The sequence below is a fragment of the Squalius cephalus genome (genome assembly GCF_949319135.1).
Source record: "Squalius cephalus genome assembly, chromosome: 24".
NCBI classification, from domain to species: Eukaryota; Metazoa; Chordata; class Actinopteri; order Cypriniformes; family Leuciscidae; genus Squalius; species Squalius cephalus.
Genome location: NC_137145.1, coordinates 19,292,266 through 19,306,470, shown reverse-complemented (window position 1 = coordinate 19,306,470; position 14,205 = coordinate 19,292,266). Strand labels below are relative to the sequence as shown.

The 14,205-nt window shown below is 37.1% G+C and overlaps 1 protein-coding gene across 1 annotated transcript in view; it reads left to right on the top strand.

The window, feature by feature from the left end:
• The first annotated feature begins 7,698 nt into the window (after positions 1–7,698).
• Positions 7,699–14,205, top strand: part of lrrtm4l1 (leucine rich repeat transmembrane neuronal 4 like 1) — a 57,896-nt gene continuing 51,389 nt past the window's right edge. Inside the window, exon 1 of the mRNA XM_079860517.1 lies at positions 7,699–8,308. Coding sequence (XP_079716643.1) covers positions 8,305–8,308 — 4 coding nt within the window. The 5' untranslated portion in view covers positions 7,699–8,304. The remainder of the gene's footprint in view (positions 8,309–14,205) is intronic.

Genomic DNA, 14,205 nt, shown 5'->3' with positions numbered 1-14,205 from the left:
CTTCATCTCAATGTCATGCCGGGTTCAGACTACACAATATCAGCTCGTTTTTGCACGATCCGTTTGATGTAGGGTGTCGAGGTGATTCATAAACTACAATGCAAGGCGAAACAAAAGAGAAGTGATGGTATTGGTGCTGCTAAGTGGAATTATGCAATGGACGCAAAGTTTTGTGGGGCCATGGCAACAATTTTCCTGCCTTTATGATGTTTCCTCGATGGACTACCACGAGTGAAAAAAGATAAATGCTGGCAAATGATAGCAGAGGCGCTTCAGCAACCCGGTGAGTACTGGAATTAGCATTAAGCTTGCACGGCGCTTTGGTAGTTTGTTTACGCTCTTGTTTCCAGAAGTCAGTTGCTTGTTTCGCCTTCTCAATGACATCACGCACATCGTTAAAGACGGAAAGTAATGACTGGCATGTTTCTTGTCCACGACATGACAATAATTTAGGAGTCAAAATCACATAATCATACAGTGACTATCGTAACAGACAAAAATATTGTGTAGTCTGAACCCGGCATTAATGACACGTATGCTCTCCATCTGCCCATCTTTTACTACATTTCCCAGCATCCCTCCTGTCCCTCACCTGCACCCGTTCCTCATCAGCATGCCAATCGAGAACAGTACTATAGCACATTGTCTGTTCTCCAAATTGGATTACAGACTTCTTATGTGTTATACTCAACTGAGAAGTCTCCAGTGATCTCCTGTCCTGTGAATCTATTTGCTTACCTGGCTACCCACAACTGTCATTGAAGAGGTTTGAGCTCTCCTGCTCATGCTTCAGTCACAGTCAAGATTTCTGAAACCTGGTAAAGAAACAAAGACTTTGCTATTCTATATTCATCTGCTAAAGTAATCACTTCTCCATTATTCACCTGCTTGCATTGTTTATCATCTGTTTTAATAAATACCTGTTTGGGTTGAACTCCGAGTCTGGTATCCCCTGACAGAAGTCCAGACCTACAACATCATGAACCCAACAGCTTATTGACCCATCCACCCCGCTGACTTGATCCTCTCCCTCTCACAGGATGGCTGCCATCTAGAACACTATATGAAGGAGTTCCTCGAGCTTTCCTACCTGGAGTCTTGGAGTGACGACACCCAGAGGACAGTCTTCTGGAGTGGTTTGGATAATCATCTCTTCCAACAGTTACCAGTGGGAACTACCACCTGTACCCTGGAATGATATCTAGAATGTAGACGAGTGGCTTCTCCCTCGTAATAGCAGAAGAGGATGACTCAGAGACACCACCCACCTCAGAACTCCTCCCTAGTCCTTCTCCACCCCTCCTCAAACCTGCCACCATGCTAGAGCCAGTGACTTACAGATTTCGAACCCAAACAGCCTCTTACTCAACCCACCAGGGTCACTGAACCAGAGCCCACGGCAGACCCAGAACCTGAGCCAGAGCCTGCCAAGGACCTTCCTCGAATGGAGAAAGTTACCCGGAGCCAGAGCCTGCAGCCCTACTCATCCCAGTGTCAGTCATTGTGTCTGACCAGGTGCGAGAGCCATCCCAGTGGGGATTTTAGAGGAATTTGACTGTGTAGAGTTGGGTTCCATCCATGTCCACATTCCTGGTGTGCAGTTGATGCCTATGAGCCCAATCAATAGGCTCCCTAGTTCCCTCCTATTCACATACCAAGTCTCCTGTGTCTCCGCTGGTTCCGCCCATCTTCATCACCCACACCTGTTTCTCATCAGCACGCCAATCAAAAAAAGTTCTAGAGCACACACATCTCAGTCACTCATCGTCTGGTCTCCAACATGGATTACCGACTCCTTACCTGCTGTCTTCACCTGATAAGGCTCCAGTGATCTCCTAGAAAGACTCCTGATATCTACATGTGATACTGCAGTTATGTCAGTCCTGTCCTCTGAATCCCATTTACCTGTTTACTCACCTGGCTACTTACCACTGTCATCAAAGAGATGTGTGCTCTCCGGCTCCATCACGCTCCAGTCAGAGTCAAGATATTTGAAACCTGGTAAAGACACAAAGTCTCTGTTATCCTATTTTCATCTGGTCAAATCATCACATTTGAGCAGATGCAAATTACTCATTTCTCACCTGCTTGCATTTAGCATGTTTCAATAAATAACTGTTTGGGTTGAACTAATTCTTTCTCTAAAGTCTGGTATTCCCTAACAGTTGGAAATAGAGCTTGACCTATCCCTGGGAGTACATGATTAAAGAATAATACATATACTGTATGTGTTGAAATGGAACATTATTCTAAGTTAGTAAGTACTGTTTGAAAGTAATTAAATAATTAAGCAAGCTCCACAAAACAAAACAAAAACACTTGAGAGATTGTGCATGAGATATTCCCCCTGTAGTTTGTTTAAAAAAAAAAAAAAAAAAAGAATGGGGAAAAAATGTTGCATAGGCTGTTTTACATACATTTTTTATCATTAACAAGAAGCTAAACATTTCTGTGATGTCCATGAATGTCTTCATGTTTAATAATGATTCTTTAATAATGAATGTTGTTTTAAATTATTTACTTTTTATCTTCACAGAACACTTACAGTATGGTGTGTGCAGTGTTTGTGTTTGACAGCTAAGTTTGCTTGTAATTGACCAAACTAGTTCAATACTGTTGACAATAAGGACTAAAAAAATTTACAACTATGCCAGTTTCCAAAGATCAGAAAACAACCAGCCTCATAACTTCCAAAAAAAAAAATTATTACTATTAGCAATCCAAGCTCTCTCTTTTTCAAAAGCACATAAAGAAAATTGAACGAGAAATCATGGTTTGACAGCCCACAGAACAATTGTTAAGTGGATTTCCATGTTTTGTTAGAAGTCAGGTTTTCTTTTGATGTAAATGGTTTAGACTTGTGTCCTTTAGAAGGTCACATGTTGGCCTCGCCTCCTTTCCATATTAATGCATTTACCTTAATCACACAGACTCATAAGTGCAGCTCACTCCAGGCAACGACCTGCAAGAAGACATCATTAGTGATTAAGCCTTTGACAGGTGACTATTAGACCATGTACGGGTGCTGTCTCTTTGCTCTCTGCAGATTTGTTTCCGTGCTTATGTCTATTCTTCTATTATTTGATTAGCATCTGAGTTATTGCGCTCAGTGTGGTGTAGTGGGTGTTATGTTTGGTTGATCAATGCATAAAAGACATCGACAGTGCAATGCAATTAATGTCTTCCCCGCTTTTTCAGCAAGCTGTTGAGAGCTGTAAATATCCTCCTTTTTCCGCTGCCAAGTTTAGTTACCCCTCACCGCCTCTGATAATTTGTGTGTGAGCTTGTGTGTGAGTATAGGTGTCTGTGTTTGAATATATGTTCTTATAAACTGGATAGTGCTTTATGCAGTGTATATATTGTTGGTCCTTGATTTTGATTGGCTGAGTGGCATTCCAAGAGTGCTGATATAACAGTCTAACAGCACTGGGACCGTTTGTATCACTTTGTTTGCGATTTCCACAGTCTGTGCATTTGTGGTGGTGATTATCATTGTTGAGAGAGTCATTGAATTATTTGCCCAATCAAGTTGTTCAAAACGTCTCAGGTTATGACTATAACCTGGGTTCCCTGAGGGAATGAAATACTGTCAGAATGTTATGGGAACGCTTCCGAGTGACCGGTCTCTGAAGCACATGTGAAATCACACCAAATTCTATTAGCTGACGGCAGTCATGAAATGGTGCGCTGTTATGACTAAATGGCCCCTGAAGTAGACGTCATTAACTTCTGATTGGCTGAAGGAAGAAGCCTGGGCATGCAGGAAGTTCTACTCAACTCAGGGAACCGGGGATATAGTCATAACCTGAGACATTCCCGTTAACACTTTATAAAACTGCACGATATTAATCATTAGTTAAGCATTAGTAAACAGTTAATTCATCATTTATAAAGCATATATAGATTGGTCTAATTTGAATCCGAAAAGTCAGACTGATTGCCCCTTTAGCAAAATGTAGTTGGTCAGACTAGTTCTTAAGACTTAAGGCTTAACATAGTAACTTTGTTTGGGCAACTGGCCTCTGTAATCTTTTATTCTTCTAACAGATTATTGGAAAAGAGACTTGGTTCTTGGTTCTATCAATTGGTTGTTGATTGGATGTTGAGATGTGTGTATTTCACATAAAAGTGGAGGCAGATGAATGAAAGCTTACATTGGTAGGGTTTAAGCGGACTAAATTATTAGAGAAGTCTGTCATAACAGCGAATGATCAAGTTATGACATTTTGATTACACACTATGAGGTAAAATCATAAAAAAAGAAAAGAAACAGATGAATTGTTCACAATAAGATCTATAACATGCATTTAGAAAATAGATTGGGTAAATATTAATTTCAAGCCAACAACCTGTGGTTTGGGAAGAGGGCTACATTTGTCACAATGTGTGCTTTTGTATCGTGCTGTAGCCTATGTTTTTGATTCCGCAAAAAAACTGGTTTGTGAATCGGACCATATTCTAAGCATTTTTATTTATTTTTTATTCACTAGGATAGGGATTTGTTTTGGGAATTGGGGTTAGATGGTTGTGCTGTTTGTTTTTGATTTCAATAAATTTCAAAGTCATGAGAGTCCTTTTTTCAACATGCAGTTAGAAGTTAAACAGCAAACATGCATCCTGCATGTATACGGGCGCAGCAGCAAAAATAAAGAAATACAGCCTTTGTCATTCTAAGGGTCAGAAAGGCAGTGGAGTTATTCACAAAAACAAATAAAAATGCTAGAAAAAAATGCATGATATGATCACTTTAATATATGAAACCTTGACTTTCACTTGTGATGAATGGTTAAGCCTTGTAAAACGGCAGATTTCCTTCAGATTGAGGGCTCTTAAAGGCAATCAATAGAAAGACAACTCAGCCTGACCCATGTTTAAGTTCTGAATCACTCAAATGAAGCAGACAGAACTGACCAGTTATGAGAGATTTCCTTTATTACTTTTAAAATGTCACATGCTTATTGAAGACATCCTCAAGGGAATGCATGTTATTTTTCTAAGCAAAGAAATTCACATCAGGCTAGAACTTTTTGTGTAGCGCAGTATGCAATTTAATGTGTGAACTTCCATCCAGAATACCTGTTATGACTTATGTCTCATAATCATGAAATATTTATGACGCCCTGGGAGAGATATTGAGAGCCATGTAATTGGCTTACATCAGCATAGCAGAAGCTTTTGGTGTTGTTTCAAGACAAATGGGTAACAATTGGTTTCCTGTCTGGGCGGAGTTTTTTTTTGTACATTTTTTTTTACCACTGATTATCACATCCATCATACACTCTCTCAACAGACTCAAAAGACAATATGCTTTTTATAAATCATAGTCCTATGAGAGAGAGTAAATAATGACAGAATTGTCTCTTTGGTTATGGATTAAATGATTCGGATTGGATATTATATCATATGCTTAAACTCTCATTACAAGACTTTTTGTTAATGTCAGTGCATGTGTCCTATATTTGTCAACATTTCTTTTCAACACTGCAGATAACACAATGATGAATTAAGCTATGCTGTTAACAGTGACCTTGTTTTGCCTTCGTCCATCCTTACATTGCCATCGGCTCCTGCCTGTTTTTGCCTAACTCGCACTGCTTAAACTGGATAATCCCCTGCTAAAATTTATTCCATTGCTTAAAATTATCTGCATGTCTTCAATGCGGCAAGAGATCAAATAAAGCCATAGCATCCTTAATCCACTCATATCACGACTGCCAATGTGTGAAAGTTCCAAGAATTTTTTTTTTCATTGTGAAAATCTTGTTTAAAACAGCCAAGATGGAACTGAGTTTTGAAAAAAAAAAAAAAAACTTTTTTTTTTTTTTTTAGTTCTAATGAGATATCATCTTGTCTTTTTCACTTGCAGATAATCTGCCCAAAACCATTTCGAAAGCTTCAAAAACAGGTAGTTGCACCTTGTTAAAAGAGCCCATTATAAAATAATCGACTTACGGAGCATAAAATTAGATGGATTCACAGGAAAAGACCGGAAGAAAACTCATCAACATGCACACTACATTTACCCACAGGACAGACAGTCCAAAAAAAAAGAAAAAAAAAAGAAGTCATGTTCTACCTATAGCATTCCTATTAATTAAAGTATTTGTGATAAAGTTGTCATTTCTTTTGGTTTTACTTTGAATCATATATGGACAACACAGCCTGGAACAAATTTACTTCTCAAACCAGAAAATTAATCAGAATAATCAATTTTCATAGATCATATATCAAGTGTTTTTTTAGTTCAGCTGCTGGCTCTTTAGTTTTACAGCATACTACATAAATACTTTGTTTTAAAGAATGTCAATAAGAATAACAAAACAACAAAAGTTAAACTTGGCGATTGTCTTCACTATTGTGACATACGGCTTCTCAAACAAGAAAAAAAGTAGGGCAGGACTTGATTTTGTCCATGTGGAATTGATTGGATGGTTGTGGTTTGCTATTGGTCGATCTCATGTGAGTGACAGGTTGCCCCGCCCTTGCACCAGTAAACGTGTCATCAAAGAAGAGAAGAGATGCCACTGCAAGAGGGAGAGGAAGTTATTTTGATTAAAGATCACAAGGCACATGGACTTTAAAAAAAAAAAAAAATTAATGATGTGCATGGATATATTATTTATAATAAATACAGCAATATTCCAATAAAAAAAGTAAAATTGTCCATTTTGATTTTACGGTGACTTTAAATTCTCCACTAATTTGATCCCTAAATTGGAACTAGCTCTATGGCTGTTTTTCCTAACACTAATTAGGGACTCCGAAAAAAGCTCCGGGGGGACCAAAAAGGAAATTTCCATATTTTGTTTATCGTTAAAGAATTTTATGTTGCTAACATGTTGGATTACTTTGTTTTATAAGACATTTTCGTTCATTTTTTATGTGCCTGTATCACATACAGTTTGGCATGAATCTGAACTTCTACTTCACAATGTGCAGCTAATGATAGATTGACTTTCTTGCTTATTATGGGGCTTACCAATTAAAATAAGGGACATTAAATATTGATTTGAGCTGAAATTATTTAAAGACGTGAGAACAAAAAGCTTCCAGAGCAAGGTTGCCTCTGTCAAACATACAGTTTACAGAAAATATTGATGCATAATTCCATGACTGAGTCAGAGTCAAGTATTCTGGATGTGTGATATGATGAAAAATATTTTTTTATATGCCTAATTTAACCTGAATACATTAAAAGCAATTTTAAGGTTCTGGTACATAAATAGCTCAGTTTTCAACTGGGGTTCATATACTGCAAGGGGGTCCATTCAATTATAAAATATCAAAATATGTATTTATTTATTATTATTTTGTAAAAAACAAAAATACTATTTCAAAAGTAAACAACAACAAAAACCCTGTCAAATTGTATGGTCAAATGCAACAACAGCAGCTTTTATCATCTCATTTGATTGATTCTATAGAGCATGAATCATCTTTAAATGAATGAAAATCTTTTCAGATACAAGGATGCACTGTAAAGTAGTTGAGGAATCAAAACTAGTTTAGCATAGCCCAATAATGTATGTCAATATTGTTAATGGAGTATATTAGTGTTAAAGACTTTTTTATATAATAAAAATCAATCAATCAATCATTATTAGTGTCCATACCTGTGGTGGGCTACCACACACACACACACAGGGTCTCTATTGTTACTTTGTAGTGATTAACAGTGTGTCGTTTACATTCATCAACCGTCTTGGTTAAGTAGGGGGTGTTCTGGCATTCTGCTAGTGTTTACCGCAGCAGGTTTGCCTCCGGGTCACCTTTATTATGACTGTGGAGAACCTGAGGGTGAGGGCGGGAGCGCGCAATCATCATCACGGTCTGTGATATTTCTCAGGGACGAGACTCGACTGCGGCGGCGAGCACAGATTTACTCTCACGCAAAGCCCTCAACACTCTTTGCTTACCTCTCTGGTCGATAAGCTCCGCATGATTTTAGCATTATTGCCTAAATTATGCGACCCAGAACAACTTTTGCCCTTATATTCAGACAGTTGCTTGCCTTGGTGCGTAGCGAGAATTGAATTACATTCCGTTTGATCGACGGATGACCATCATGTTTAATGCTGTTGGATATGTACCGGTTTGCCGTTTTGTTGGATTCAACGGGGGAGGCAGCACGTTTTAAAGTTTTATTTTTGCGACATGGAGTCGAATCGATAATGATTTTAGTTCGGCTGTAATACTGCTCGGACTAAAGGTAAAAGTCTTCGTTGGAGTGGACCCTGAGAGACTGATATCTGTGCAGTAACCGCAGGGATTAAACGCGAGTGGAATCAAAAGCGCGCGGCTGATATGGGTGAGTATTGGCATCCTGGGATACAGTTTATCGGTTACAATTGATGATTAATAAAAATGTTTTATATAATTTGCAGATTTAAAACATATAGTCTGTCTATTTATGTAAAATTAAACAAAAATGTACCTTTTCACTTTTTTTTTTTTTACATAATGGTTAAAAAAAGTCAAACTAGGCTATGTAAAGTAAAAGATTAGGTTTTTTTTTCGTCTTCTGTATTTGTTAGATGATTCATTGCAATTTTAAAATTATCTCAAGGTGTTGATAATGTCACATTTCAAATAATTTTTGGCTTGCCTGTCAAAATGATTGGCTTTTTTGTTATTTCAACGCATCAATTCGTGATGGGCAGTTCGACTCATTTATTTGCGCGAATCGATTCTTTCGAACAATTCGTGTCAAAGTAGCATTTCGGGAAAAAAGCTTTTACGTAATCACGTGGTCTCTGACATCACAAGGTGGTATAATGCATGTTTTAAAATATTCCGATAAAATAATTTGTGCACACATGGCTGTTTATTTCTGTTTTTTGATTTAGTTATTAATATTTGTGTTTATTGTGATTTATTTTGTCCCAGTTTAGTTTAAAATGATGATTAAGTTCATAAAAAAAAACTAACATATTTAATTAGTTCTAAAAATATTTAGAACCTAAACTAAACTGACATCTTTTGGATAAAAAGTTTGTTTTAATACATTTGGGTACTATTATAACCTACTATTATCTCATGTAAAACTGCCATGTGCCTACAGTCAAGATTTAATTGTTAATATTTCTGCTATTAAAATTGCCTTTGACCCCATTAGTCAAATCCTCACTCCAAAGGCTCAGACCAAAAGATCAGCTTAGGCTACTCACTGGCACTCAGTTCTCGATTCACTTTGTGAGCTTTTTTTTGGTGAGCTCTTAACCCGGATCACTGCGAAAGATTATACTTTAATTAAACTCATTCAGTTTGTGAACTACTCTTTCAAACGGGTTTTGTCAATTGGAATGCGTTCAGCCCTGACAAAAAGTTGCAAAACGTTTTTTAAACGGAAACAGTGGTGCGTTGAACACCCTGTTCTAATGCTAAATCTTTAGTGAAAGAGTTGCAACTATGGCAGCTGAGAAGGCCATTCTTTGTGTTCTTTTTGAAGAATTTTCGGAGCCTAATGAAATCGGTATATAGATACGTTTAATACTGCAAAATACGCTCAATGTTACAGTTACTGCCCTTGCCGTCCAAAATAAAAGAGAATATCCCAATAGAGTGAAGGGATTTGTGGAAACTGTGGTTCCTAATATTTGTGATCCAACATTTGCCTTGGATTTCAGGATGAAAAGACAAACATTTCAGCTGAAGGATAATCCACTTCTTATCTCCGAGACTGTGTTATGATCTATATGACTTTATCATTTATCGTTTATCATCATGGCTTATCATTATTTCTGATCACTGTTGATATGCTATATTTTTACTATAAAACTCTTACGACTTTACTTGGACCCATTGTGCGAGCTATCTATTTAATACCGCGCGTGGTTTATACATGTTGCTGCTGATTGGGCAGACATTTTTGACACACCCACCAAACAAGAGAAAACGTATCTCAAACCCCGTTGCACACTGTTTCCAGGCAACATGTTGTTCAACCCGGAAACCGTAGCAAAACGTTGCGCACCGGTTTGAGCTTGAACGTGCCCCTGGTTAATGACTCATTAAAAATGTTTGATTCAAAAGAATGATTCGTTGAATTTTGGTCACAAATTAGACATTGCTATTACAGCCTATAATGAAGACCCCCCCCCCCCCCCCCCCCCCACACACACACACACCAGCAAAACTCAATATGGTAAGTTCATTTAGCTACTATCTAAAGAGAATACAGTATGAAATGTCATTAGTGGATCATTCAGTCACTGAGGAGGAATTTAGTCAATCCCATTCGCTCCTTTTAAAACCTTCGCTTCTTTTTTCTTGTCTTCAAAATGTAAACAATGAAAACGCTGTGATCTTATAGTGCTGTTTATATCCAAATGGTTCCTTAAAAGCAGCCATATTTGATTAATGTACCTTTTAACCATTTAATTAAGATTTAGATTACCTGGCAAAACAGTTTTTACAGCGCTGCATAATTTCATATGTAGCCTACAGGGGAGGCTGAGGCTATTCGGCACACCTTAGTCAAGTGAATATTTCTGTGCTTATATAAATTTCAACTTTGTCACAAGATAATTTATTAAAATATCAGTTTTTACTTTATATTCACTCTCACTGGCCACTTTATTAGGTACACCTTGTTAGTAGCTTACTGGGTTGGACCCCTATTTGCCTTCAGAACTGCTTTAATTCTTCATTGAATAGATTCAACAAGGTGCTGGAAAGATTTTGGTCCATATTGACATGATAGCATTACGCAGTTGCTGCAGATTTGTCGGCTGCACATCCATGATGCAAATCTCCCATTCCACCACATCCCAAAGGTGCTCTAATTAGATTTAGATCTGTGACTGTGGAGGTCATTTGACTATTAGTGAACTCATGTTCATGTCATGTTCAAGAAACCAGTTTGAGATGATTTGAGACATGGTGCCTTATCCTGCTGGAAGAAGCCCATCTGTTCAAGGTTCGACATGTTCTGCAGACCTTGGTTGTAACGAGTGGTTGTATGAGTCACTGTTATCAACTGGAACCAGTCTGGCCATTATCCTCTGACCACAACAAGGCTTTTTTGCCTGCATAACTGCAGCTCATTGGTTATTTTCGGCAGTTTCTAAAATACTCAGATCAGCCCGTCTAGCATCAGCGACCATGCCACAATCAAAGGTGCAGTAAGCGATTTCTGAAAAACGCTGTTGAATGTTGATCGGACAGAGCACCGCAACAAACTTGTAGCCAATCAGCAGTAAGGGGCATGTCCTCACATGACAGGGGAGGAGAGAGATTGAGCAAGAGGGAGATTTGAAGAAAGACTGGCTGAGAGACATTATAAAACAGAACACGTATCACTGGAAAAAGAAGGGTTATGATCAGGTAAGAGCTTTATTAGAAAAGCTTTCCAGCACTGGATAGACTTTAGTGGGAAGACAGGATTCCGACTAAAGAAAACGGATTCCGAGGTTGCGTTGTTTCTGCTGCATACCTGAGTAACATTGATTTTGAGTGTGTGTGGCTGTGTGTTTGTTTGGGTTGATTTAAAAAATCAACAGTGTTCAACAATGATTCTCAGAAATTGCTTACTGCACCTTTAAATGATCTTTCTTCTATATTTTCTGATTCTTGGTTTGAACTTCAGCAGATTGTCTCGACCATGTCTACATACCTAAATGCATTGAGTTTCTGCCATGTGATTTGCTGATTAGATATTTGCATAAACAAACAATTGAACAGGGGGGTATGTTGAATATTTACGATCAGAAATCCTGTTGTGTGGGAGGAACCCCGAGGACTATTATCACCATTTCTTCTTGCCCGTCATTCGCCATGTTTGTTTACTCTAAAGTCATAGTTGGGACTCTCCACACACTATAGGAACAAAACTGTTAAATTATTATTTTTATTGTCAGTGGTCTCTCGCAATTTGAAAATCTGATAAGATTTAAAAAATCTTTTAGTGTAGGCCAGCCTTTAGCTAACATGATTTCACATTTATTCCTGCTCAGATGATGGATTGCACTTAGAAATTGCAATGTTGTCATGAAAATACACGTCCATGTGAATCAGATTCATCCTTGTGACCATTACATTGATCGCTAGCCCTACATACAGACTTAAATAGCCTATAGGGAAGGCTTATATTAAAATAACTGACTATGTCATCAAAGATCTCTTTTCTAACATAAAATAACCTTTCAGGCATGAAAGTTCTTCACTTTTTTACACAGACCTTGTCCTTTTCAAAGCTTTTATTTCTAGTTTGGTTGGACTGGAGAGAATAGGTTTTGAAAGAAGACACGTTTTCATTTTACTTGGGTTTCATCAATATATTCTTTCAATGCAATACCTGTATAAATGAGAAAGATGAATCTTTAAGATACAGTACACCCAATATAAGAAACATTCTTTCTTTAGTGGAACATCAAAAAATGCCTCAGTGAAAAATGCCAATGTCAATGTTTATTCAGTAGAGCTGTACGATTCTGGATAAATTGAGAATCACAATTCAGAACAGACAACTATAAACTTTTATTATGTGACAATAAGGATATTTAAAACAGAAATAATGATACTGTGTGGTTGAAAAGAGTGTTGGTGAAGCTGTTTCATACCTACGATAACGGCTTTCTCTTTGGTCAGTGGCAGCGTCAACGCAGATTTGAATGTTCCGGTGTGATTTTTGTCGAAGATTTAATAGACAGGCGAAACGTTGAAAAATTGAAGTCGAGATTTTTTTAAATGATTAATTGTGCAGCTCTAGTGTCCAGTGTTGTTTCAGTCCCCATTGACTTTCATTATATAGACAAAACGTGAAAGCATTCTTCAAAATATCTTCTGCTGAAAGTCATACAGGTTTGAAACAATGAAATAATTTTCATTTTTGGATGAACCATTCCTTTAAAAAACATGGGTACAACAAATTATATAGCTGCACAGTATGCAAAGTGCCTCTCTTAATATTTAATTATGAAAGCTAAAGCTTGTCTTTACAGTTATGAGCTTCTCTTTTATCTAATTGGAACATTTAATTTATTTACGAGCAGTCACCACCAAACTTTTAGCATTCTTAATCCTGAGCCTGTTACTTAAGTGCAAATCAATTGCCTTGCTACTGCAACACATTATTCATTGCAGTGGATTAAGCTGATTTTACAATCACAATTCTGCCATAAATAATGCTTTTATAGTATAAATCACTCCTTTGTTCTGTGCTCCACATCCTAAGTGAGGCACAGTTACAGCACTCTTCAATCTCACAATTAATGTGTGTTGAATCTATCACTGCGTAAATTACGTGCTTGAGTTGTGGTCACGTGTGGATAAAATCCAGAGTCCCAGCTCTGGAACCAGCCAAGTATTTGGAGCGCCGTTACTATATCTTGTTAAATACTGAATGGATTTCATTATGCGGAGTGATCTCTTATTTAACCACTCTAAAATTCCATTATCCTAAAACTTTTTATGATCTTGAAACACATTAAAGACTAGGTCTTGACATTGGTATGGAAGAGCCACGGTGAGCTTCATCCAAATAAAAATGAAGCCTTTCTCAAGATGTTTAGAAAGGTTTAGAAAAGCTTTGGTAGCAGGACATATGAGTTTCAGTTAATTTTGTTTTTTTATTATGGATACTATTGTTATTAATTATTTATGATTCTTGAGAAAGTAAACTGTCAATTTATTAGATTTTCTCTTTACTTTATCAAAATGATGACATTCCATTATCACTCACTTCCCCTAAAACTAAATATAGGACCACAACTCAATTCAGATGAAAATTATAACAACCTCATGTAGATTGAAATATATATTAAACTTAAGAAAAAAACATTTATGCTATGAAAATTTATGCTATATCTAGAAGGAAGAGGTTAATTTGTGGCCCTACGTTTTGTTTTTATACAGCACATTTTGTGGGTAAATACCTGAACAGATTATATATATATATATATATATATATATATATATATAAAAGAGGCAATGGCAATGGAAATTACCTATTAATTGTCATTTAAGTGAAATTACTGAACTTAAATATACGAGCTAAAAATGATCATTCTAGAAGAAAATTTCAGATGGCACTTAGAGGCTTTTGCATCTGAACTCTTCATATATACACACACACACACATATATATATATATATATATACACTCTCAGAAATAAAGGTACAAAAGCTGTCACTGTGGCAGTACCTTTTCAAAAGGTACACCTTTGTACCTAAAGAGTGCATTTAAGTCCCTCAAAGGTACATATT